Here is a 27394-nt window from a genome sequence, read left to right as displayed (position 1 = left end):
ACCCATTATTGAAGGTGACAGGAGTGAGAAATTTGCCTGGGCCCGGCACAGTGGCTCAGGCCTGTAACCCCAGCACTTTGGGAGACCGAGGCGGGTGGATCACCTGAGGTCAGGAGTTCGAGACCAGCCTGGTCAACATGGTGAAACCCCGTCTCTACTAAAAATACAAAAATTAGCTGGGCGTGGTGGCAGTTGCTGTAATCCCAGCTACTTGGGAGGCTGAGGCAGAAGAAATGCTTGAACCCGGGAGGCGGAGGTTGCAGTGACCTGAGATCGTGCCATTATACCCCAGCCTGGGTGACAAGAGAAAAAAAACTCCATCTCAAAAAAAAAAAAAAAAAAAAAAAAAAAAGGCCTGGCTGTGGAGGCTCAGAGAGAGCTCTGCATTCCTTAGAGAACCTGTAGGTCCTACAGGTGGGGCTGCCATTCTCCTACTGGAGGAAGCAGCGCATGGTTTAGGAACTTTCACCCAGGAAGCTCTGTAGAAACTGTCAAGATTCACACCCAGCATTTAGACTCCAATTTACATACAAATCAAAGACTGAACTCTTAATTAATGGTCATCAAAATCAAAAGAAAGTGTTTAAAAGGAATAGGATCCTTTAGAGAGTTTTCCTTGCAGCTCCATCTGCTGTTTCTCTCACCCATAAAATCAAGACCCAGAGAGAGAATGTGTCCCAGGAAGTGGAGTGCAGCCAGATTTGGAAATCTACCATCTTTTTCGGTGAGATCATCAGATGCTGCCACTTAAAGGGCAACACAACATGAGTCTCATCCCTGTGGACTGGAGGCAGCCGAGTTCCAGCTCATCCCACGCACCCAGAGCCGTGGACAGGGATGGCCAAGCCTGGAGTTACTGGCAGTAAAAGGTGAGCACGTTTTCCTGGTTTCCTCGGATCAGGATGACTGGAGGTCTGAGGTCCTGGGACAGGGTCTCCAGCCACGCCATGTACAGAGAGCTGGGGCACTCCCCCTTCCTCCCTATGGGCAAAGTGCTGCAAAGCATGAAAAAGTGGCAGAGGAGAGATTACCATGGGTCCTCTCCACACGCCCAGCTTCTGGTTTGTTTTCAGAACAGCGAGTCTGTTTACTGTCCCTCAGAGCTCCTTCCACCCACCCTAAGAATGACCTCCCCACTTTCCGCACAAACATGACCCAGAATGGACCTTCTGCCGTGAAGCGTTTCCAAACAAAGTCATGGCCCACAAGCCCCGTGGGATCTAGTCCTTGCCAAGCCCACGACCTCACCTCTTCCCACCCTCGCCTTGCTCATCCCCGATGCCCTGTGGCTTTCTTTCCATTCCTAAAAAAACGCCAAGCTCACTTCTGCCTCCAACCTTTGCACTTGACGTTCTCCCCACCCAGCGGGAAGAGCAGCCCCAGCTCTGCACCTGGTCACTTCCTTTGAGTCAGGCAAGTTCACCTACCTCCTTCCCTGGTCACTTCTCCAGGGCAGGCCGCCCACGCCTCTTCCTCACATCATCCCACTTTACTGTCTTCAGAGCCCTGCACAGTCCCAACAGCATCTTCTGATTTATGTGCTTGTCTCCCCACATTAGAATGTTCGCTCACAAGCAGGCTGGATCTGTCTTGTTCACCCCTCTTTTCCCAGTGCCCAGAACACAGTCTGATACAGTCGGGCTCAGTTATATATTTGTTAAGTGGGCGACCCTTTCCCATCAGGCCACCCACTTCATGCCAGGCTTGCCTCTTCAGCCCTGTGCCAGCCTGTGGCCACAGCAATGTGATATGTTCCTATTCATTCATTGTCCAGCTCAGTGTTCCTGTCCTGCCTCCTGCCCTGTGCAGGAGGCCCTGGGAGCAAGACTCCACCACTGCCTATGGGGAGGCCCCTTCTCTTAACTGCGAAATGCTGCGTGAATAAAAAGATGCCCTGGGAATGCTGTTCAGCCATGTCTTCCAACTATTTCAAGAAGTGACTTTTCTGCTATCTGGAGAATTCCAAAAATGCATTGGGATGGCCACAGCTGCCCAGCTCTGGGCTTCGGGAGGGTCTCTGAGCTCCAGCAGAGTCTCCCAGGTCCAGCTGGTGCCACGTGAAGTTGAAGCACCAGCACCTTCCATGCGACTCACTTGAATGTCTGTTTTCCCCAAGTACATCCCCCTAGGGAATGGGCAGGGCCCGCAGCACCGTGCTCCTTCACAGCTGGGGGAACTGGGGCAGGAGGAGGATGCTGGAGCGCTGGGATCAGAGCCAGGTTCTGGCATCTGAGTCGTGGCTTTGCCACTTCCTCAGCCAGATGACCTTTGCAGAGTTTCTCTTCTCTAAAGCAAGAACACAAAAACCTCCCTCTCAGGATGTTTGCGACGCTAAAGCCGGCAAAGCACACACAGGCACAGCACAATGCCTGGCACACAGTGAGCGCTCCGTAAGGTCAGCAGCTGTCATCAGCACTTAGTCCTGACCAGCATGTGACAGCTAAGCCAGTGGCGGCAAAGCTGGAACTTGAACTGAGGTCTTGGCATCTTCCCTCCTCAGCAGCCTCTGCTCACAGCAACTCCAACCTCCTCTGAGAAGGGTAACTGGGATCCTAAACAGCTATGTCATACTTGAAGTTCCATCCACAAAGCTTCACCTGGGACAAGCCCTATCCGCCTTTAAAAAGCAATGTCCTGGGCCGGGCGTGGTCACACCTGTAACCCCAGCACTTTGGGAGCCGAAGGCGGGTGGATCACTTGAGCTCAGGAGTTTGAGACCAACCTGGGCAACACGGTGAGACCCTGTCTTTACAAAAAATACAAAAAATAGTTGGGCATGATGGCGCACGCCTGTGGTCCCAGCTACTCAGGAAGCTGAGGCAGGAGGATCATTTGAGCCTGGGAGGTCGAGGCTGCGGTGAGCGTGATTGTGCCACTGCACTGCAGCCTGGGCAACAGAGTGACACTGTCTCAAAACAAACAAACAAAAAAGGTCTCAAAAATTAGGGAAGGCGGGTTGACCCAAGGCCATTTCATTAAGCTATAGTCATCTGAGTTCAAATACTTAGTGACTTTCCGGGGGAAAGGGACATAGGACTACTGAAACCAAACTCTCCTGACCGATCAGTTATGCAAGAGGCAGACAACGCCATCCAGGAAGCAGCACACGATTTCAGGGGCTGAATTCAGAAACGTCAAAGGCCACGAGAGAAATGGTGTCTGCATCATGGGGGTGGGGAACACCCATCACCCCTGCGGTGGACTTTTAAGCTTCGGCATGGAGTTCCCTCCCCCAACAGAGCCTGTCCACCTGTCCAAGAGACAGCTGTCTTTAAAATCACCCCGCCCCCACACCAATCACTGACGTGCTGTATTCCTGCTCATAGGATGTGCACGCCTTGAGCTACTAATCTTCAGAAATAAAGCTGTTCCAGAACAAAGGAACATTTTTTTTTTTTTTTTCAGAATTACATCTCTTAGCCACAAAGAAAGGCGGCTTCAGATCTAACCTAGATGTGAAAGACAGCCCTGTATCAGAACCACAGTCACAAGCTCCAGATGCAATTCCCACTTCCTGTCTGCAAGACCCTGGCCAAGCTGCTTAACTCCTCTGAAGCTGCTTCCTCATCTCTAAAGTAGGAGTGAGGGGGTGATTATAATAGAGTTTTGAGGCCAGGCACAGTGGCTCATGCCTGTAATCCCAGCATTTTGGGAGGCCAAGGCAGGTAGATTGCTTGAGCTCAGGAGTTGGAGATCAGCCTGGGCCAACATGGTAAAACCCTGTCTCCATAAAAAATACAAAAAACTAGCCAGGCCTGGTGGCATGTGCCTGTAGTCCCAGCTACTCTGGAGGCTGAGGTAGGAGGATTGTTTGAGTCCTGGGAGGTGGAGGTTGCAGTGAGTTGAGATCTCACTAGTGCTCTCTAGCCTGGGTGACAGAGTAAGACCCCGCCTCAAAAACAAAGAAAATTATAGGACCAAAGAGGCCCCAAAAGAGAAAAAACAACAACAAAAACAACAACAACAACAACAAAAAACAAAGAGGTTGCAGTGAGCTGAGATCCTGCCACTGCACTCCAGCCTGGGTGACAGAGTGAGACGCTGTCTTAAAATTAGGGCTTTGCAAATTCATAAGGCCTAATGCCTTGAGTATCATATAGAGGCCCAAGCCATAAAATGCAATGTTGATTATTACTATTTTGATTATTGCTGTTTGGCTTTGAGGAGGGAGTGTTTTTAGAAAAAAAGAGGCATCTGGACCCAACAGGAATATGTTGCTAGGCTAGTCAAAGGTTGTTGGGCTCTTTATGAGGCTGGTTTATCAGCTGTGCTGGGGTAGCTGAGCTCAAACCTGGGGCCATTTGATAACCCACTGATTAGTGAACAGCAGTCGACCAAGTGCTGCCTCAAACCCGCTCTAGAAAATGCTCCAAGCACGCTCTCCCAAATGCTAGACAATGTGATCTAATCATTTCACGAAGGCTTGGGAGATTTTTTTTTTCCCCTTCCTCAGAATTTCTGGGCTCCACCCTAGAGCCTGGTCTGGAAGGCACTGAGGAACTTGCATTTTCCACAGTCCCCTGGTAGTTCTGATGAAGCAGACCCTCTGACTGAACTTGTAGAGAAACACTAGGCATGGCTCCAGGTTGGAGATTAGTGATGGAAAGATGCAGCTGCTCTGTCCTCCCGGTGGACGTGGCCCAATAGCTGGGGCCTCTTTGGGCAACAGCTGTAGCTACTGGCATGGGGTGGGACGCCCTGGGCAGGGGTCTTTTCTTGGGTCACTGGATTTATAATTACTTGTATCGGCAAATCCCACAAAGGCTGGTGGGTGGGGGATTGGTTTTCCCTGTGAGTTTGGGGGACGGTGGTGGGGATGGGGGATCGGAAGGGAGAGATTCCAACAGATGGTCACCTCCTGGGATGAAATTCTTCATCTTATGGCTTAAGAGACTGAGAGACTGATTCTTTTTTTTCTTTTTCTTATCTTTTTTTTTTTGGTACAGACAGGGTCTTACTAGGCTGGTCTTCAACTCCTGAGCTTGATCAATCCTTCAGCCTCAGCCTCCCAAAGTGCTGGGATTATAGGCATAAGCCACTAAGCCCAGCTGAGATTGACTCATTTTAATGACAAATAAACTTAGAATCACAGCATGTTAGCATGAAAGAGAATCTTGGAAATACTTTTGTTAACTATTTATAATTAGGGAAACTGAGGCTAGAGAGATATGGGGTCTTACCCAAGGCCACACAGTGGGCTAATGGCATAGACAAAATGCCCACATGCCTCTCTGAACAGAGGTGGCATGTCAAGCTGTGGTCTGGCACACCCATGCACACCCAGCAGGCACCATACCCAAGGAAGAGTCTGGGGAGGCATCCCAGGACGAAGCCATTTCCACTGTCTTGCACTCGGACCCAGCCCTCACCCTGGACCAACCTTGCCCTAGGAACATTCTCTGCTAGGTGTTGGCAAGAGGTCTGGAGATAAGCCCAGCCCCTTTCCTTATCGCTGTTCTCCAAGGAAACATGGAGCACTTTCTTTGTACAAAAAAAAATATGTCCCTAAAGCCCCAGGAAGCATTGTTCTGGGCGGAGCCAGCTGCCTCAGTGTGCAACCAGCACAGTCACATGGGGCCTTCTGCTCAGGAGGGTCCCTTGTTTGTCTAATGCCCTGCTGTCACCATCTTGACATTCTTTTTTTTTTTTTAAATGCCTTGTTTAAGTCACACAAGAAAGTGTTGCAAGTGACAGTTCAACCCAATTGACTACACTATAAATTATATCACTATCTGCGGCCGGGCACCAGGTAATCCCAGCACTTTGGGAGGCTGAGGTGGGTGGATTACCTGAGGTCAGCAGTTCGAGATCAGCCTGGCCAACATGGTGAAACCCCATCTCTACTAAAAATACAAAAAATTAGCCGGGTAAGGTGGCAGTATTTGGGAGACTGAGGCAGGAGAATCACTTGAACCCAGGAGGCGGAGGTTGCAGTGAGCTGAGATCACACCACTGCACTAAAGCTTTGGCGACAGAGTGAGACTCTGTCTCAAAAAAAAAAAAAAAAAAAAAAAAAAAAAAAAGTTATATCATTATCTGAGAAATAAATGCAATCATTCTTTAAAAAAAAATAAATAAAGCACACACTGGCATTAGGGACATCAGGGTATGAGGAATACTGTGTCCCAGGGGCAGACTGACAATGGTCTGTTTCTGGTCTGTTGTTAGACTTCTGTGCTCTTACACTCATCTGCTAAGAAGGGTTTGCACACTGCATAGGATATTAGGAATCATGAAGAATTCTGCATGCTCTACTGTCTACTGGCACCTAGGCAGTAACTGGGAAGAACAGAAACTATAAGTCAGAACCATTTGCTACAGTCTGAATATTCACGTCCCCCCAAAATTCACACGTTGAAATCCATATCCCCAGGGTGATGGTTTTAGGAGGTGGGGACTTTGGGAGATGATGAGGTTATGAGAGTGGAGCCCTGTGACCTATGAATAGGATTAGAGCTCTTATAAAGAGGCCCCAGAGAGCCCCCTGGCTCCTTCCACCAAGTGAGGACACAGCAAGGAGGCCCATCCATGAGTCAGGAAAGCAGCCCTGCCTCCGACTCTGAATTTACCAAGCTTCGATCTAGGACTTCCCAGCCTCTAGAGAAATACCTTTCTGTTATTGATAAGCCCAGCCTATGGTATTTTGCTATACCAGCCTGAATGTTCTAAGACATGATTCCTGAAAACTGCTTTAGTGTATGGAAGTAGCATTTGAGTATTATCTAAGCACGATTCTAGCTCTGTCATCCAGGCTGGAGTGCGGTCGCATGATCTTGGCTCACGGCAACCTCTGCCTCCCAGGTTCAAGCAATTCTCCTGTCTCAGCCTCCCGAGTAACTGGGATTACAGGTGTGCACCACCAGGCCTGGCTGATTTTTTGCATTTTTAGTAGAGATGGGGTTTCACCATATTGGCCAAGCTGGTCTCAAACTCCTGACCTCAAGTGATCCACCTGCCTTGGTCTCCCAACGTGCTGGGATTACAGGCGTGAGCCACCGCACCCAGCCCCAAGCACGTTTCTAATTGCCTGAACCACTCTCCTGGTGACAAATTCCGCTAACTGGTAAAAGCAAAAATTTTACCTCTGTCCTGTCAATGAAGAGTAACTGGTGCTAGTGCCTTTTGAATTCTCCTGGGCATCTTTTTTCACATGAGAGTTTTTAGTTTATTAATCTTCTTGTAGAAAATCCACAATGGCCGCAGATAACATCACTGCTGCCCCTTTACTCCTTTGGCTGTGATCCAATCTCCAGCCCACCTTTTGCCACCAACAGTGGCCTTTACAGTCCCCGTAACTTCCTTCATTCTGTTCTTGCATTCCTTTCATTGTTTTTTTGAGGTCTTTTTCTTCTCACACAGGCCATGTCTTTCAAGTCTATGTTTGGGTTTACTTTTCTTTGCATAATCCAAGGAATCATAAATTATGCCAAAGCTAGTTGTTTTCCCACCACCAAAATTAGTTCTAAATCCAAATGCATAGATGATATTCAGTGTGGTCTTGTACATTTTGGCTAGTTTGTCCTGAATTTCTATCTTAGGTATGGTTGCCTTCCCAGGTGAAGGACATAGATGACCATTTGTTTCCTCTGAAGTAGTCAGTTGATCATGACCTTCCTAGTTTGGATACTTACTGATTCATTCGTGATGGCAGTCAATCCTCAGACAGCCAGGGAGGAAAAACCCTCATGGACATCTTAAGACAGACTGGAGGTGCAGAAACCTCCAGGTCAGGTCTCCAAACTGGTTGCTTAGCTGCTAGCCTTTGGTGAGACCTAGGAGGATGCATATCCTCAAGCTTTATCTACTTATCTGCTAGAAGCCATTGGCCATTTTCAGTCTGAACCCATTTGCTGTTTTGATCTTCTCAAAGGGGCACTTACACTACCTAAAAGAAACATTGCCGGTGCACTCCTGAAAGAGGGTATTGCAGACACAGCAGTAAGGGATGCATGCAACTTACATAGTACTCAAGCAACAGAAGTAGTGGGAACATAAGTTTGAGTTGCTTTTATCACCCTCAATGGACCACTTGTTCTGAGGTGTCCTCTCATGAATCTAAGATCCTTAGATCCTGGCATCTGCAGTCCAGATCAGATGGTGACAAGTCTGGGAATGGGTTCTATCACCAGAGCTGAAGGATCCCTCCTATCTGAGCACATCTTCCTAGAACAGCGTGTGGTGACAGGTTTTTGGGGACCTTCTTGCCATAGAAAAGCAAGCTTGATGAGGCACTTGTGGTTGCTCTCCAAGGCAGGACGCATTTTGCAGATTTATGGAAATGTTCAAACAGGTAAATGTTGAAAAATGATACCCTGAAGTTTCATGCCCACATCATCATCTGTCTACATCAATGAACAACCTATCATCAGTTGTGTTGAACCCCCACCCCTCCTCCTTTCCACCACCATGAGATTTTTTAAAAAACAAATTCCATACATCCTATGTGAGAATGTAAGGGAGATTGCTTTGAAAGGGAAGGCCACATCTTGGCCTTCTTAATATATTCTGCGCAAGATGCCCCACATTTTCGTTTTGTCCTAGGCCTTGCAAATTGTGTAGTTGATCCTGGCTTCAGGATATGAACAAGCAGAGTCCACGGACGTTTCGGCTGTCCTGCAGAACCTGGCATCTGCAGTCCGGGTCAGATGGTGACAGGTCTGGGAGTGGGTTGCACCACCAGAGCCGAAAGATCCCTTCTGTCTGATTCCCAGGTGGTTGGCCCCCAGGAAATGCAGGACAGGCCAGTTACTTGCCTTGGCAAAGACCCCTTGTCCCCTGAGCTGAGGGCTTGGCTGCTCATGTTCTTCTTCTTCTTTCTTTCTTTCTTTTTTTTTTTTTGAGACAGAGTTTCACTCTTGTTGCCCAGGCTGGAGTGAAATGGTGCGACCTTGGCCACTGCAACTTCTGCCTCCCAGGTTCAAGCAATTCTCCTGCCTCAGTCTCTCGAGTAGCTGGGATTACAGGTATGTGCCACCATGCCCAGCTAATTTTGTATTTTTAGTAGAGACAGGGTTTCTCCATGTTAGTCAGGCTGGTCTCGACCTCCTGACCTCGGGTGATCCGCCTGCCTCAGCCTCCCAAAGTGCTGGGATTACAGGCGTGAGCCACCGCGCCTGGCTGATCATGTTCTTCTTACAGGCCTCAGAGAGAGCAGAGCCACCCTGAGACCTTAGGTGCATAGCTGTCACTTCCATCCCACATTCTGCTTGCTCAGCCCTGGCTAACACACCCCAGGGGTGGCTCAGAACTGGACGTGGGTCCAGTAGGAATAGCCAGGGCTGGGGTAGGCCTCTGTTTCTGTTGCTTAGGCTTGGAACCAACATCAGTTGGGAATGGCCGATAGCCAAGGAGGGCCAAGTGATTCCTGAACAACCAGGAGTCAATGTCCCTCTGGAAAGAGCTGGGTTCCCTCTTTGCCAAGTGAAATTTGGTAGGAAAAGCTAGCCATCAGGAAAAAGCAATGACAAGGGGCAGTCACTGATGCCTGGGACACGTGAGGCCCTCGACCTCTCCCAGCTGGAGCTCAGGTATAGGCCGGGCTCAGACCCAGCCACATGCTGAGAATCACCAGGGCTATGTTTATGGGAACTTTGGCCCTTCTGCTTCCCAGAGGAAGGCTCGGGTCCTCTGTGGTGCCCCCGCTGAGCCCCTTCCCAGAGCTGAGACACCTGACTCTTGACAGACTGGTCCTCCCACCAGCCAGGTACTACTTACATGACGATGAGAGCAGCGTCTCGGGAGTAATCCAGCAGAATCTCATTCAGCCTCACCTGCCGAAGGGACTGGGCGGGAGAAAGTCGAGTAGTCACTTCCCATATCCTCAAGGTCACTCGACCCTTCACCACGTCCATGGCCTCGTTAATATTTTCAACTGGTTTAACGATTTACTTGTAGACTCTCCTGCCTCATAAATTCGTATAGACTCTCCTTCCTCCAGGAAGAAGGGGACCCTCAGAGTAATGGAGCACCAAGCTCACCTCCGCCAAGAAGCCTTCCGTGGTTTTTCCTTGCCTGACTTTATGGCCATAACCAGTGGGGTAGAGGAAAGAAAGAACACCTTACTAGGTTCAGATCTCAGCTCTCACATTTCATAGCAGGCAGAACTTGAACAAGTCAGGTTGCCTCCCTGGCCTTCATTGCCTTCATCTGTAAAATGGGTATGATGGTACCTTCTCCAGGGGAATTTGGGGAAAATCAAATGAGACAACCTATGGAAAAGCACCCGGCAGAGGGCCTGGTACACGAAAAATACTCCAGAAAAGACAGGTGAGCTAGGAGCAGAGACAGGTCGCCCCACTTCTTCTGTAACAGAGTATTGGAAGGTCTCCTTCAAACATGAGGTTTTATTCAGCATTTTCCAAAGAGCCAGATGGCTGCGTGGGCCCTTTGGGGCAGGGTCTCGGGGCTGACAGATTAGGGAAGTCCCCAGAGCTTGCGTGGGACTGGGCTGGGGGTGGGAGACTCCTTCCAACCCAAGGCCTATCTCAAATTGTTCAGAAATGATTGACACGCAGGCACTGATCACGGACGGATGCCCTATCCTGGAGACCAGGAGACCGAGGGGAAGGGAGTTCACCTGGGTAAGGGATTCCAGACCTTGCACTGTAGTTATTTGGGGCGTACAAGTCCTTGCTATGGGAAGTGTCCTGCACGTCGTAGGATGTTTGGCAGCATCCCAGGTCTCTCCTCACTGCCTGACAGTAGCAACCCCCACCCCCGAGTTGTGACAAGCAAAAATGTCTCCAGAGGTTGCCAAATGTCCCCCAGGGGGTAAAATCTCTCGTGGTGGAGAATGACTGACACTGGGGGTAGAAGTGGGACCCGCCCCCTGACTCCATCGCCCGCACTCCTAGAGCCCACTCCACCTTGACACAGTCACAGCACAGCTACAGGAGGAGGCCACACCCTCTCTTAGCCCTTAGAGTTCTGAAGGTGCTGTCCAGGAAGGGGCACCATGGCTCTGAGCTGTGGCAAGGGTAGGGTCTATAGAGGCTAAGCAGGGAAGGTCAGGCAGCTGTGGTGGCACACAGGACAATTTTTTTTTTTTTTTTTGAGATGGAGTCTCACTCTGTTGCCCAGGTTGGAATGCAATGGCACGATCTTGGCTCACTGCAACCTCTCCCTCCCAGGTTCAAGTGATTCTCCTGCCTCAGCCTCCCAAGTAGCTGGGATTACAAGCGCCTGCCACCATGCCCAGCTAATTTTTTTGTGTGTTTTCAGTAGAGATGGGGTCTCACCATGTTGGCCAGGCTGGTCATGAACTCCTGACCTCAAGTGATCTACCTGCCTCAGCCTCCCAAAGTGCCAGGATTACAGGGGTGAGCCACCACGCCTGGCCTAACAGGACAGATTATACCTTGGCCGTCACCATGAGTCTCAGGAATCTCTTCCACTCGGCATAGAGGAAGTGGGGAGGAGAGGGAGGAGGACTCTGGGCAGTCATGCCCACTGCCAGAGCTCACTCAAGATGGGCAGGAGGACCAGGCTCCCAGGTGAAGGATAGCACTGAGCTCCACAGCCAGGTTACCCAGCAGCCTGAGCGACTGTGGTTTGAGGATCCCTCAGGGGCCGGAGTGGAAGGCAGGGTGGAGGATTGAGGGGAGGGGCTGGGGGAGTTCAAGACATGCGGGACACCCATCCCTGACTCAGTGATGTGTCGTATTTCCCACCCCCACCCCTCTCCCACACCTTGACTCTGTTCTTCCTCATCTCCTCATCTGAGATCTTCCAGGGGCAGTCCCGCCGCATCTCGTTGACAGTGGCCTCATCCTTGAAGCCATCATTCAGACGGAAGGGTGCAATCATGTCCTCAAACCTCTTGGTGCTGGGGACAAGAGAGTGGGTTGAGGCCGGCTGAGATGATAACCCCATCTCCAGGGGTGCTAGGTCCCTGCAGGGAGCTGGCATTGGTGCCACAGCTCCCATTTTCAGGCTGAAACCTACCAGACAGTGCCATTTACGAAGTGGTCTCCATGTTGAATTCAGCTCTGAAGGCTGGGTCTGGCATCCAACTGGACTTTCACAAGTTGCTCACAACCACTGACCTGCGACCCACCCGACCATCCAGCAGGTATTTACAGAGCATGATTCTGTACCAGGCTCCATCTTACACAACAGTGACCAAATCAGATCGTGCCCCAGTCCTCATGGAGCCACGGTAATAAGTAAGTAGCAAATAAATGTGAAGTGGCAGCTTTATGAAGGGACAACCAAGTACTGGGACAAAGAATAACGGGTGGGGAAGGCCCTTCTGGGACCTGAAGGAAGTCTGTCCTTGCAAAGCCAGCTGTGCATGGGACAGGGGGTGCTGAAGCGAACAGAACTGAACATGCAGAGGCCCCAAGGCAGAGCGTGTTTGGCTCATATGAGGAGCAGTGAAGGAGCCTGTGTGCTGGAGGGAGGTGAGTGCAGGGAAGGGTGGGAGGAGGTGAGGACAGGCAGGCAGTGAGGGCCCAGTAGCGCAGGGCTTCCCTATCTGCTCCAAGTGAGACCAGAAGCTGCTAGGGGGTCTTCTGTGCGACATGATTCACATCATTAAAGACAGAGATTTAGGGTTGGGGCCGGGCACGGTGGCTCACACCTGTAATCCCAGCACTTTGGGAGGCCGACACAGGTGGATCACCTGAGGTCAGGAGTTCAAGACCAGCCTGGCCAACATGATGAAACCCCGTCTCTACTAAAAATACAAAAATTAGCCAGGGGTGGTGGCACATGCCAGTAATCCCAGCTACTCAGGAGGCTGAGGCAGGAGAATCGCTTGAACCTGAGAGACGGAGGTTGCAGTGAGCTGAGATGGAACTACTGCACTCCAACCTGGGTGATGGAGTGAGACTCTGCCTCAAAAAAAAAAGAGATGTAGGGCTGATCGGCATTCAGATGATGCCATCTGCTATCTGAAGCCACAGGGATGGATGAGCTCACCTGGGACAGAGTAAAGGGAGAGAAGGAAAGAGGGTCAGGGCCGAACCCCAAGGATGCCAGCAAGGGAAAGTGAGGTCAAGGAGGAAGAGCCAACAGAGGAACTGCAGGAAGGGCCCCTGATGCAGGAGGAAACCAATGGAGGGGGTGTCTTGGAAGCCAAAAGAAGCACAATCTTAAGAAGGATCACTGTCAAGTGCAGCTGAAAGGTGGAGAGAGAGGACAGAAATGACCTCCGTGGGTGTGGCAACGTGGAGGTCACTGATGATGCTGGCAAAAGTGGTCTCAGACAGCGGGGGCAGTGGGTTGGGAGCGGGAAGATTAGGGGAGGGGAGCAGGTGTCGACAAAGTGCAAACATCCTGGAGTCTGGCTGTGCCAAGGAGAGAAATAGTCCGGGAGCTGGAGGCAGATGAAAGGTCAATGGAGGGGATTTTTAAAATAAGATGCTAGGCTGGGCACGGTGGCTCACGCTTGTAATCTCAGCACTTTGGGAGGCCAAGGCAGGTGGGTCACCTGAGGTCAGGAGTTTGAGACCAGCCTGGCCAACACGGTGAAACCCCGTCTCTACCAAAAATACCAAATTTAGCTGGGCACAGTGGCATGCGCCATTATCCCAGCTACTCGGGAGGATGAGGCAGAAGAATCGCTTGAACCTGGCAGGCAGAGGTTGCAGTGAGCTGAGATCGTGCCATTGCACTCCAGCCTGGGTGACAGAGCAAGATTCTGTCAAATAAATAAATAAATAAATAAATAAATAAATAAATAAATAAATAAATATCAGATGCTAGATGGGGTCTGTATGTTGCTCCTGCTGTCTCTTCTGTCTGGAAGATCTCACCCATCTCTTTTTGATCATCGAGGCCAGCCTTTCTCAAGGCTTTGCTTTTCCACCAACAGAGACAACCCTACTCTCCTTGACACCCTGATCTGTCTCTGCAGCATTGCGACTGCCCTTGGCATGCACCAGGCTGCAGCTATGCTTGGAGGATGGGGCTGCAGATTCCTCATCTCTGCCTCTGCAGCACTGAGCACAGCTCCTAATAAATGGTTGGAGCCAATGTATCCATCACTATTACACAGCTCCTTTCTGCTTGTCTTGATTTCCTTCCCTGTCCGTGGGGGACATCCTTATGGCTGGGAGAGGTAAGAGAAAAGTTAGGGCTAGGAGGTCAGGAGGAGACATACTTTAGTGAGGAGAGAGTCCTGGAAAACCTCATGCACACTGATTGACAAAATGCAAATCCCGTTTGTAAGTGTCTTATTTGAAGAAGATGAAGTTATACCATTTGGAAAGCAAACAGCCCCTGCTGAACCTACCGTTGGTCATTGCTACAAATTCACACAGGGGTTTGCTTAAAGTCTGTGCTCTTGCCCTCGCGTGGAAGGAGGAAGGAAGTTGTTGCCCAGGTCACTCACCATTTCCCCACTCCCAGCACCAATGTGTTAACACAACGTCAGGGGCTGCAGCCGCCTTGCCCAGGGTCCCCTCAGCCCCAGGGAGGGGATATGCCCCGGCCACAGCCACTGCAGAAGTTGTGCCCTCTGACACATCTAGGAAGGGCTTGGAGGAGAGCCCCTTGCTCCCAGCCTATCCAGGAAAAAGGGGGCAGCCGGCAGAGGGGTCTTCAGGCATACAGCTGGCCCTTCTGCCTGGAAGCCCCAAAACAGAACTTACTGCTCAGCCCGAGGGTTCTGGTTGATGTCAGGGAGGATGTGGACTTCATGGAATCCCAGTCGGAACTTGCTCAGCAGAGAAATGATCCTGGAGGACACATGGAGAGGTTTATTGTTATCACATTTTCTTGAGACAGAGTTTTGCTCTGTCTCCCAGGCTGGAGTGTAGTGGTGCAATCTCGGTTCACGGCAACCTCTGCCTCCCAGGTTCAAGTGATTCTCATGCCCTAGCCTCCCAAGTAGTTGGCATTACAGATGTGTGCCACCGTGCTTGGCTAATTTTTGTATTTTTAGTAGAGACAGGGTTTTGCCATGTTAGCCTCAGGTGATCCTGCCTCGGTCTCCCAAATGCTGGCATTATAGGCGGGAGCCACCATGCCCAGCCTGAGAGTTTTAAAAATGTATTCATTCATTCAACTCATTTTTACTGAGCACCTACTGACTACATAGCAGTGAGGAAAACAGATTAAAGCCTGCCCTTGTGGAACATAGGGGTAGGGGCAGACAGGAAACGAATACCCATAAAATGGGGTAGATGATGACAAGTGAAATGGAAAAGTAATTGACCAGACTTTCCCAAGTATCTGGTGGCCATCTCTGTACCAGTGCACCCCAAGTTTTCACATGTCTATGCAGCTGCTGAGGATGTTGTTACCATGCTGATTCTGATTCAGCTGGTCTGGCGTGGGGCCTGGGATTCTGCATTTGTAATACACTCCCAGGGATGCAATGCTGCTGGTCCACAGACAACACTTTGAGTAACAAAGGTCTAAGGGACAGGAAAGTTGAATAAAGGAAATTCTAGAGTGGCTGAGGAAGCAAAGATAACACACAAGAAACTAGGTACAGAACCAGGAGTAGCAAGACAGACGGCGCTGACTTTGCATCTAACAGGGAAGGAGAAGCCCACTGTGGTGTGTAGCCGTCAGAGAAGACTTCGCAGAGGTGGCAGTCCGGCTGGATGGTGAATGAGGGGTAGGACTGTTACAGGCCAAAGCGGGTGGGGCAGGGGAGGGTCTACACTGAAATCACCCAAGGAGCCTTCAAAACAATATGCCTGCTGAGCGTGGTGGCTCACACCTGTAATCCCAGCACTTTGGGTGCTGAGATTACACCTGAGAATACACACCTGCTGAGGCAGATGGATCACCTGAGGTCAGGAGTTCGAGACCAGCCTGGCCATCATGACAAAATGCCATCTCTACTAAAAATACAAAAATTAGCCAGGTGTGGTGGCATGCACCTAAAATTCCAGATACTCGAGAGGCTGAGGTAGGAGAATTGCCTGAACTCGGGAGGTGGATGTTGCAGTGATCTGAGATTGTGCCATTGCACTCCAGCCTGGGCAACAGAGCGAGACTCCATCTCAAAACAAACAAACAAAAAACAATACACCTGGCAGGGCATAGTGGCTCACATTTGTAATCCCAGCACTTTGGGAGGCCAAGGTGGGCGGATCATGAGGTCAGGAGATCAAGACTATCCTGACTAACACGGTGAAATCCTATCTCTACTAAAAATACAAAAAAAAATTAGCCGGGTGTGGTGGCAGGTGCCTGTAGTCCCAGTTACTCAGGAGGCTGAGGCAGGAGAATCACTTGAACCCAGGAGGCGGAGGTTGCTGTGAGCTGCGATCACATGACTGCACTCCAGCCTGGGTGACAGAGCAAGACTCCATCTCAAAAAACAAAACAAAAACAAACCAACAAACAAAAAAATACACCTGCCTGAGCCCTCCCCCACCCCCTTGCCCAGCATTGAGTCAGAAGCCCGGGGAAGGACGTAGTTTGGGCAATGCCCCATGTGATTCCGATGTGCCAGCCTGGTTAGGGACCACTGGACTGGTTGGTGGGGAACAGTCAAAATGAGGGAAGGCATCGGGGTGCAGGGGGTGAAACAGGGCAGTGAGGAGCTGGCTGGGATGCACGGAGTGTGCTGGGAGAGAAGAAGAAATGGGAGACAAGCCTGGAGGAACAGGCTGGGGCCTAGCAGTCAAGCCGCTGCTGGTCCCTGATCTTGGGGAGGGAAATTTTGAAAGCAGAGCCGTGGGTAGATTTGCTTGGTGTGCAGTAGCAGCGGAGGCTGGCAGGCCTGGGCTGTGCCTAGGCAAGGGCAGCATAGATTTGCCCCAGGATTATGTGGAGAGCAGAGGATGTGGCCCATCAAGGGACAGAGGGAGGCAGAGGAAGGGTTACATAACCCTCCCGCCAAGGGCATGCTGTTGACCCAGGCTGCCATAGCTTTGAGCTATACCAAACCTACTGAACCCAGCTTCCATTCAGAGCCAGCACAGGAAGCAGAGACTGCAGAGCAATCTCGTATCTTATTTACTTTTTGGAGATCATAGAGAAGTCAAATGCTGCTTTTCCTAAGCAACACTTTCCTTAGCATTGCTGAAAAGGGGCTTTCCCGGGAGAAGTTCTTAGTGGGGGTGAGGAGAAAGCAATAGATTGCTGGGTTTCCCTTAACTCACCTGCGGGTGACTAGAGAATGGAGCATGGGAGGCCATCCTGGCATAGGACCGGGTGGTGTGGGCCAGGAGATCCCCTCCTACTATGACCCTGGGGCATCACAGCCAGGATAGTTGCAAAGGACACTAGCGACCGGGCAGGGGTTCTTCTCTTCGGCTAATTAACTGGATGACTTTGGGCAAACCGCCCCATCTGTCTTCACCCTTCGGCCAACCTCCAGCCTACCATCTCCCACCTCACCTGACCTTGCTCAAAGCAGCAGCTGCCCAATTCCACCTGCCGACACCTGTCAACTCCACACTTGTGTGCCACCTGCCTTACTATTTACTTCCTTTTCTGTTTAAATCAACTCACATTCTGAGTTAGACACTTTTTTTTTTTTTTTTGAGATGGAGTCTTGCTCTGTCGCCCAGGGTGGAGTACAGTGGTGCAATCTCGGCTCACTGCAACCTTCACCTCCCGGGTTCAAGTAATCCTCCTGTCTCAGCCTCCTGAGTAGCTGGGACTGCAGGCACGTGCCACCATGCCAAGCTAATTTTTGTATTTTTAGTAGAGGTGGGGTTTCACCATATTGGTCAGGCTAGTCTTGAACTCCTGACCTCAGGTGATTCGTCCACCTCGGCCTTCCAAAGTGCTGAGATTGCAGGCATAAGCCACCACGCCTGGCCCAAACTTAGATACATTTCAAAGGGAAATTTTATATCATGAGTTTATTTATTTGTTTAAATTTTACTTTATTTTTATTATTAAAAAATAGAGACAGTATCTGTTCTGTTACCCAGGCTAGAGTGCAGTGGTGCAATCATAGCTCACTGCAGCCTTGATCTGGGCTCAGTGATCCTCCTGCCTCAGCCTCAAGTAACTAGGACTACAGGTACATGCCACCATTCAGTTGATTTCTTTTTAAGTTTTTTGGTAGAAACAGGCTTTCACTATGTTGCCCAGCCTGGTCTCAAACTCTTGGCTTCAAGCAATCCCCTGCCTTGGCCTGCTGCCAGAGTGCCAGGATTTACAGGCAGAACCACTGTGCCCAGTGGATTTAAAACATCACAGTTTTAAACAGAAAACCAGCACCTCTTGCCAGGAAGAGGTGACCAATAAAACCCATGTTGATAAACCAGGGTCACTAAGTTCTGGCCAGATGCCATTGCCTGCCAAGCCCATGTGTGCAGCCTACTCCTCTTGCTCAGGGAGACAAGCACGGGTTACCAAAAGGAAGGACAGGCCAAGGCTAAACCAGGACCTTCTGCAGAATCAGCCCCAGAATTGGAGGAGAATTAAAAGGACTTCTCACCAAAAGACTCAGTGGTATTTGCTGCCTCAATCCCTGGCCACTAAAGTCACCTCTTGTCTCACCAGAGCCTGCATCCCATGCATTGGGGATATTGCCTTAAAGCAGGGGCCCCTGACCCCCAGGGCTGCCAAAAGATACCAGCCATGGCCTGTTAGGAACCAGGTGCATGGCAGTGAATGAAGCTTCATCTGTAATTACAGCCACTCCTCATCGCTTGGTTTACCATCTGAGCTCTGCCTCCTGTCAGATCAGCAGTGGCATTAGACTCTTAGAGGGCCATGAACCCTCTTGCAGGATCTTAGAGGGCCAAGAACCCTCCTGATGATCTGTCACTGTCTCTAATCACCCCCAGATGGAACTATCTAGTTGCAGGAAAACAAGCTCAGGGCTCCCCCGATTCTACATTATGGTGAGTTGTATAATTTTTTAATTATATATTACCATGTAATCATAATAGAAATAAAGTGCACAATAAATGTAATGAGCTTGAATCATCCCAAAACCACTACTCTCTCCCTAGTCTGTGGAAAAATTGTCTTCCACGAAACCGGTCCCTGGTGCCAAAAGGGGTGGGGACTGCTGCCCTAAAGGGTTCTAGCCCCTACTTCATTTCTCAGGAGGAGACATGTTCTCCATCCTTCATTTCCCTGTTTCAAAAAATTATATATATTTAAATTTTTTAATGCATGTAAAATATTTATATAAAAATTTAAAATATTGGCCGGGCACAGTGGCTCACACCTGTAATCCCAGCACTTTAGGAGGCCGAGGTGGGCGGATTACTTGAGGTCAGGAGTTCAAGACTGGCCTAGCCAACATGGTGAAACCCTGTCTCTACTAAAAATACAAAAAAAAATTATCTGGGCATGGTAGCACATGCCTCTAATCCCGGTTACTAGGGAGGCTGAGGCAGGAGAATTGCTTGAACCCAGGGCGCGGAGGTTGCAATGAGCCGAGAGCAGGTCACTGCACTCCAGCCTGGGTGACAGAGCGAGAATCCGTCTCAAAAGAAAAAAAAATATTAAAATATGTAAAAATTTTAAATATAGAGACAGGATTTTGCCATGTCACCCAGGTTGGTCTCGATCCAACTGCCTTGGCCCAGCCCATCCTTCATTTCATACAAGTTTCTCCTGGAGATTTGTTTTTTTTCTTTTTTATCTTTTTTTTTCAATTTTTCTTGCCTTTTTTTAAACTTTCAATTTAAAAAATAGATTCCTTTTCTTTCTTATTTTTATGCTTCTTATTGTCCAAACCCAGAGATTTGTGACTTTACAACCTAACTCCCTTCCCTATCTAGCAAAGCCTAGGGCGTCTGCATTTTATTGAAGTGGGCAGGAAACCAGAGCAACTTCTGGAATGGAGAGAAACCTGCTCCTGCTCCTGCCCACTGCCATGGCCTGGAGAGAGCTGGCCCTGGGCTTTGGGATAATCTCAGAGCCCACCTGGGGGCGGTGGCAGAGGATCGGGGCAGGGGAACAGTCCTGGGTGGAGCTAAGATGGCACTGGTCCTTGCAGTCGCCCGGGGCCAGCCCTCCACACTTACGCCTTTCTCTGCTGGTCCATTCTGTTAATCTGGCCGCCTACGAACACACGGATCTTACATTTGCTCCACCTCTTCTTGCGGCCAAGGAGATAGGGAATGAGGAGGGTGAGGCCTGGCAAGGAGAGTCCCCGTGAGTCATGACAAGAATACACTCAGGACAGAACACTATGTGGGTTCCTGCCCCTCTCTGCCATTAGCAAACCCCTTCCTCTCCTCGCTGGACCTCAGTCGACCCATCTGTATAATGAACAAGACTGACTAAACCCAAGTTGCACATGGTGCTCTGTGGGGTAGGGTTTATTTGTGCTTGTGCAGTGTATTTAAATATACAAGCTGGCGTCCGGGCGCTGTGGCTCATGCCTATAATCCCAGCACTTTGGGAGGCCAAGGCAGGCAGATCACCTAAGGTCAGGAGTTCGAGACCAGCCTGGCCAACATCCAACATCGTAAAACCCTCTCTCTACTAAAAACACAAAAAATTAGCCAGGCCTGATGGTGCATGCCTGTAATCCCAGCTACTCAGGAGGCAGAAGCAGGAGAATCGCTTGAACCCACGAGGCAGAGGTTGCAGTGAGCCAAGATCCCACCACTGCACTCCAGCCTGGGTGACAGAGTGAGATGCCATCTAAATAAATAAATAAATATAAAAATTAGCTGGGCATGGTGGCAGGTGCCTGTAGTCCCAGCTACTTGGGAGGCTGAGGCAGGAGAATCGCTTGAACCCGGGAGGCGAAGGTTGCAGTGAGCTGACATCACGCCACTGCACTCCAGCCTGGGTGACAAAGCGAGACTCCATCTCAAAAAGAATTAAAAAAAAAAAAAAGTTGTCATTTCATAATTGAGGAGTTTCCCATAAAAGTCGAGGAATCCAGGTCATTGGCAGTTCTTGAAGAGTGAATATTTGACCAGCGTGTGGGAGCCCTCAGCCCTCTCTGTTGTCTCTCCACACAAGACCAAGGACTAGCGGTCACATATCACCTTGTAATCCTCTGTGCCTCAGTTTCCTTATTTATAAAGGGGAGTTAATCATGACAGCTCCTACCTGGGGACTGCATTAGGTAGGGAATTCCCTGTCAGGCAGGTAGTAAGTGCTCAGCCTATTTTGGCAATTATTAATAGGATTTGTTCCATTGGAACAAAGATATTTTCTTTCTATCTGTGACTCTATCAAAGGTAGGAGGAATAAAGCTGAAAGTCACTTTTTTTTTTTTAATGGGAAATTTTTCATTGTGAAGTGAAAAATATTCTTCCAGCTTTCCTGGGCACCGCCCATTTCCCCGTTTATATCACCTGCCTGTGCCCCTAATGGCCATCTAGTCAGAAGATTCCATCTTGTGGCAACTTCAGCTCTTCTCTCAAAGTTTCCCATTTTATAACCAAAAAACTAGAGGCCAGACAGAGGGGTCCCTCCAGGCTCCCCTGAGCTCACTGGTGGGCCCAGAAGCCCCTGTCCCCTTTGAGAGCAGGCCAGGAACGAAAGGGAAGGAAGACCACCCCACCCCACCCCCGCCGGGCAGGGGGGCTGATCCAAGGGGGGCACTGACCTCCGTCGTCAAAGAGCCAGTAGATGTCGATGGTCTTCTTGCCTTGCTCCGACTGGAAGACAGTGGTGGCCTGCTCCTCCTGCACCAGGGCCTTGGGGTCCACTGCAGGAGGTGGGGACGGGTCAGAGCAGAGCCAGCTGCCGCACATCCTGGCAGGCCTGGCCCAGGGCCCCACCAACACCCCTTCTGATGCTGAACACGGGTTCTCTGGCAGGTGGAACAGGAACCGGGGCCCAGGACGCTCAGTGCTGTGATATGCCCCTGGCCTGCTCTCAGCTTCTCTCTCCCGGGATTCTGGTGAGTACTGGGGGTGGAGGCAGTCCCAGAGCCCTCTGGGTAGGTAGGGAAATGCACTCTCCATTCCCTTAAACACCTCCCTGCGCCCTTCACAAATGCCCATAGGAGCCCTCCCACCTGTACTGCGGGCCCCCTGCCTCCTGGGGTGATGGTGGGAGAGGATGAAGGAAAATCCTGCCCCACCCTGCATGGCTAGAGGGGCTTTGGCAGGGGTGGGACAAGGGCCCCAGAGCCTGCTAGGTGGGTCCCCGTCATTCTCTGACCCTGAATTCTCCACCTCCTGGCAATCTTTTTTCCTTTTTTGAGACAGGGTCTCACTCTGTCACCCAGGCTGGCATGTAGTGGTGTGGTCACAGCTCACTGCAGCCTGGAATTCCTGCCTCAGCTTCCCACAGTGCTGGGATTACAGGTGTGAGCCACTGCACCTGGCTGCTGGCAATCTTTGACATGGCCAAGCCCCTCCAGTTCCCAACTCCAGTTACTCAGGCACCACTGTCACAAGAAAAAACCACCTTCCTCGACCAAGTTCCCAGGTGGCCCACCCCTAGCTGCCCCACAGGACGAGAGTGCCCTGAGCTCTGAGTAGGAACACTGACAAGCGCCAGAGACTGATGGCCTGGCACCTCTGGTGCTGGCTTCCTTCCCGTCCTCCGCTGGGTCAAACACGGGGTTAACTGAAAAAGAAGAGGCAGCTTTGTTCACAGGCTCTCCTTGTCTGAGGGCACCATGGGTTCCTCCTTGACAGGGCTCCCTTAATGCCAGGAAGAAAGTCCCAAGGCCCCGCCTGGCCTCCACGGCCCCACTGCACCTTGCCCTGGCTTCTCTCTGACCTGCCTCCTGCCCAGCTCCTCACACTCCAGTCATGCCTGGCCTGTCAAACAGGCCAAGTACATCCCCACCTTGGGCCATGGTGGTGGGTGCGCCCCGAGCTGGAACATACTTTCCCTAGCCTTGGCCTCCTCAGCAAGAGGCCCCCTCCTGAGGGAGGCCTTCCCTGGCCACTACGCCCTGCACACGTTTTCTCAAGACACGCTCATGATCTGAGATGACTTATGCGCCCACTGGGAAGCGTCTGCTTTTCCCTCTGGAGTGTCAGCTTCTCAAGAGCAGAGGCTTTTTGGCTTTGCCGTGCCTGTAACCCCAGCACCAAGAGCAGCGTTGGTCAGGAGCGGAGTTGCTGCTCTGTAAATAGTGGTTGCATAAATAGTTATTGACCAGCTGCTGTGTGCCAGGCATGCACTCAGCAACGGCACAAATGAATGGACCCAGCCCCTGGCTGCAAGAGACGCGGACTCCAAGCTCCCAATCTCTTCAGCACTGCCTCCCATTTGTTGCCATAAACGTTATTGCTTTCACACCTCTAGATATTTCCTTTTTTTGTTTGTTTTTTTGTTTTTTGAGACAGACTCTTTCTCTGTCACCCAGGCTGGAGTGCAGTGGTACAGTCATGGCTCACTGCCGCCTCAAACTCCTGGACTCAAGCTATCCTCCCACCTCAGCTTCCCAAGCAGCTGGGACTCCAGGCATGTGCCACCACACCTGGTTAATTTTTTATTTTTAGTAGAGACGGGGTCTTGCTATGTCACCTAGTCTGGTCTTGAACTCCTAGACTCAAGCGATCCACCTGCCTCTGCCTCCCAAAGTGCTGAGATTACAGACACGAGCCACCACACCCAGCCTCTCTAAATATTTTTTATTTCAGAGTCTGCAGTCATATATGACTTTAAAATGCAAAACACATCCCTATTCAGTGGACCAAAATGCCCAGTTCCCATGGTCATTATTTATTTTCTTTCTTTCTTTTTTTTTTGCTGACCTCAAGGAATTTACATTCCGCTTTACTACATTACAATAATGTTCGCTCAGTAGCACTTTGTTTTGTTATACGTTCAAAGAAAATTCTCAATATGATATGTACATTTAAACTTAACATTAACCAAGTCCTGAATCATTACTTTTGTCTTATTGCAAATCTGATTTTATTTACTGTAAAAACCACTTCCATCTATATATTGAGTGAGGAGTGGGAATTATGTCTTTCTATTAACTGGATGATGATATGGACAAACAGATGCTAATATGGCAGCTGTTCAAGTACTTTATTTTATTCCACTGCGGAGATTGGTCTCATAATATCCATAGCATGATTTTTTTTTCCTGGTCATTATGTATTTTCATATTCCGGCATATTCCTGCAGGCATTTTCCTCTCCCCTCTTTCCTGGTTTTCTATTACATCCATTTTTTTTTTTTTTTCTTTTTCTTTTTTTTTCTGAGATGGAGTCTTGCTCTTGTCACCCAGGCTGGAGTGCAATGGCGCAATCTCGGCTCACTGCAACATCCACCTCCTGGGTTCAAGTGATTCTCCTGCCTCAGCCTCCCAAGTAGCTGGGGTTATAGGTGTGCACCAACCCTATGCCCAGCTAATTTTTGTATTTTCAGTACAAAAATTGTACTAAAGTACAATTTAGTGATTGTGTGGCCAAGTGATCCACCCGTCTTGGCCTCCCAAAGTGCTGGGATTACAGGTGTGAACCACCATGTCTGGCCTATAGTAGATCCTTTTGCCCTGACCCGATTGTGATTCGGGGAACTCTGAGTTCCAGTCCTGGCTCTGCCCCAGCTGGGAAGCATGACCTTGAACGGGTTGCCTTCTCTTTCTGGGAAACCTTATGGGCTCTAATGGACCATTAAGAGGCAGGCAGATCACAAGGTCAGGAGATCGAGACCATCCTGGCTAACACGGTGAAACCCTGTCTCTACTAAAAATACAAAAAATTAGCCAGGCGTGGTGGCGGGCACCTGTAGTCCCAGCTACTGGGGAGGCTGAGGCAGGAGAATGGCATGAACCTGGAAGGTGGAGCTTGCAGTGAGCTGAGATCACCCCACTGCACTCTAGCCTGGGCGACAGAGGGAGACTCTGTCTCAAAAAAAAAAAAAGAAAGAAAAAGAAAAAAAGAGGTGACTTTCTATGAGTCTGTAACCTTTTATTTCTTACTCATTTTTCCCTCTGCCATTAAAAAAAAAAAAAAGATTCTAGAACTTTCTGGGAGTGGGCATGGCATGTACTCACTGTGTGCCTGCATCATCTTGGACACATTGAGTCCCTCCCGCATCCTCATGACACACACACCATAGTTGAAATCAAAGGCATCGCTGGAAAGAGAGGAGGTGAGGTCTAGCTTCTCCCCGAGATCCCACCGGGGAGGTGACCTGGCACCCAGGAGACCAGATGTCTAGAGTTGGTTCTGCCTCCTACCACACCCTTTCTGTTCTCTGGGCCTCAGTTTCCCCATCTGTATACTGTACAGGCAGAATTGGAGAGTACCCCAGGACTCCTTCAGCTCTACAGTCTGTGGCACTGTGGATCCTGCAGATCTGGTACTCAGGGGAACCAAGTCAGCCCTGTCCTCCTGATACATTTGGATAATTCCTCCCAACTCTGCCCATGGAGGTGGGGATGGTAATTATTACCTCCATTCTACAGATGCAAAAATTGAGTTTTGGAGAGTAACTTGCCCATGATCACATAGCTAAGGGAGTGAGCAGCTGGGATTAGAATCATATGGCTGAGACTGTAGACCAAAGGACAGACATGCCCATGAGAAAAGCTTTACTCCTGCAATAGGCTGTCTATAAAGATGTCTGGAGGCCGGGAGCAGTGGCTCATGCCTGTAATCCCAGCACTTTGGGAGATCAAGGCAGGCGGATCACCTGAGGTCAGGAGTTCGAGACCAGCCTGGCCAACATGGCGAAACCCCATTTCTACTAAAAAATACAAAAATTAGCTGGGCGTGGTGGAGTGCACCTGTAATCCCAGCTACTCCAAAGGCTGAGGCGAGAGAATCACTTGAACCTGGGAGGCAGAGGTTGTGGTGAGCCAAGATCGCACCATTGCACTCCAGCCTGGGCAACAGAACGAGACTCTGCCTCAAAAATAAAAATAATAAAATAAAATAAATTTAAAAAATTAAAGGTGTCTGGAAGACTCTTGTTCCAAAGATGTATGTACTGCCTGATTGACACAGTGCCCAAGAGCCCACCTACTACTGGGGTTTGGGCCAATGGGTTGCGCATTGCCCTTCCTGGGCTCCTTAGATCACATATCTCTGGTAAAGGACTTTTCAGGCCTTGCTTTTTGAAGGTTTGGAATGTTGGAGGTGGAGAGAGGCTGGAGATCAGGTATTCTATCAGTTGCTGCTATAATTCTGTTAGCAGCAGCTGAGAGGATTGCTCTGAGTCCTATAGCTGGTTAACAGCATACCTGGAAGCAGGTCCCAGGGCCCCAGCCCTCAGCTTCGTGTTGTTCAGTGATACCACAAACAACGACATCAACACAGAAAAGCCACGCAGGCAGGCATCTCTGGACCTCACACAGCAAGTGCTGATAAGAGTTTGGAGTCAGCCCTGAAGTCCCCAGGGAGTTCGGTCCTCAGGGCCTGATTTCACTTCCCTGTTCAGGGGCATCGCCTCAGAGTTCTTGACTGGCTCCCTGTGCACCTTCTGGAGCCCACAGGGAGGCATGAGGTTCTCACCTAAAAACTCACGTTTGCAGTTCCTCTGAAAAATTAAAAGATCTGGCAACATTGGGCCCACGTTTCCGCATGGGCACTAGAGCCCATCCTGCATGGACACGAGTCAAGTAAGAGCCACTCTCACTGGGTTGCCACAGTCTCCACTGCTCCCTATCACCCCATGCCTGGCCCGCTTCACTCATGGTGCTACCTGCCTGGCCCCAGCTGGCTTTGGTGTCCATGACTCATAGGTCAGAGACGGGCATCTTCAGCCTCAGCCTGTTTCTTCTTTAGCTTTGAGCAAATGGACTCAACTTCTTTTTCAAAGACAGGGTCTTGCTCTTTCGCCTAGGCTGGAGTGCAGCAATGCGATCTTCGCTCACTGCAGCCTCCAACTCCTGGGCTCAAGTGAGCTTCCTGCCTCAGCCTTCCATGTAGCTGGGACTATAGATGCCAGCCACTTTGCCCAGCAGGACTCAACTTTTTAAGCACCCACTACTTCTTTTCCACTTCTCAAGGCCCAGTGGCCCAAATTAACAGATCCCAAGCCTCTTCCTCTCCCCTGACTCACTGGAGGATGCCAATGTAGTCTTCCACTGTGGCTGGGTGGGCCGACTGCCAGTTCTTCTTGAACCCGACCACCAGAATGTTGGGCTTCATTCTCCCGAGACCTGTGGCCTGCCAGGGGATGGGGTGAGATGGGGAATCCATCAGAGGGGCAGAGTTGGTGATCCGCCTGGCCAGAGGCACCAGCTTTCTTATGTCTCCAGATGTGCTGATTCTCAAAAAAAAAAATACACACACACACACACACACACACACACACACACACACACACACATATACAATCTTAAAAAAATTTGTTTTGCACAAAACAAAACTTTTTTGGGAGAAAGATGGCTGATGGGAGGAAATATCTGAATTCCAGAATCCTCGATTCTAGTTCTCGCTTGGTCACCAACACCCTACATCCCTGCCAGGGCCCCCGAAAGTTAGCATTGGCCAAGGTGACACCAGCCCCACAGGCTTCCAGGTCAGTTTCCCAGGTCCTGGGCATTCTGAAAAAGTGCCCAGAATCAGCACATCTGGAGACATAAGAAAGCTGGGGCTCTCGTCAGGCATGGTGGCTCATGCCT

At 50.1% G+C, this 27394-nt stretch overlaps 1 protein-coding gene and 1 pseudogene across 1 annotated transcript in view; both read right to left on the bottom strand.

Moving 5' to 3' along the window:
• Positions 1 to 340: 340 nt before the first annotated feature.
• The window catches only part of SLC12A3 (solute carrier family 12 member 3), a 52919-nt gene continuing 25865 nt past the window's right edge, over positions 341 to 27394 (bottom strand). The window contains exons 18-26 of the mRNA XM_007993386.3: positions 26830 to 26936; positions 24818 to 24900; positions 22342 to 22419; positions 21449 to 21550; positions 19905 to 20016; positions 14595 to 14681; positions 11689 to 11824; positions 9715 to 9782; positions 341 to 995 (exon numbers count right to left, since the gene is read on the bottom strand). Of these exons, the coding sequence (XP_007991577.1) occupies positions 854 to 995; positions 9715 to 9782; positions 11689 to 11824; positions 14595 to 14681; positions 19905 to 20016; positions 21449 to 21550; positions 22342 to 22419; positions 24818 to 24900; positions 26830 to 26936 (915 nt within the window). The 3' untranslated portion in view covers positions 341 to 853. The remainder of the gene's footprint in view (positions 996 to 9714; positions 9783 to 11688; positions 11825 to 14594; positions 14682 to 19904; positions 20017 to 21448; positions 21551 to 22341; positions 22420 to 24817; positions 24901 to 26829; positions 26937 to 27394) is intronic.
• On the bottom strand, positions 6107 to 8261 carry LOC103233510 (small ribosomal subunit protein eS24-like; annotated as a pseudogene).

Source organism: Chlorocebus sabaeus, chromosome 5 (assembly GCF_047675955.1).
Source record: "Chlorocebus sabaeus isolate Y175 chromosome 5, mChlSab1.0.hap1, whole genome shotgun sequence".
Classification (NCBI taxonomy): domain Eukaryota; kingdom Metazoa; phylum Chordata; class Mammalia; order Primates; family Cercopithecidae; genus Chlorocebus; species Chlorocebus sabaeus.
This window is presented reverse-complemented; position numbering and strand designations above follow the sequence as displayed.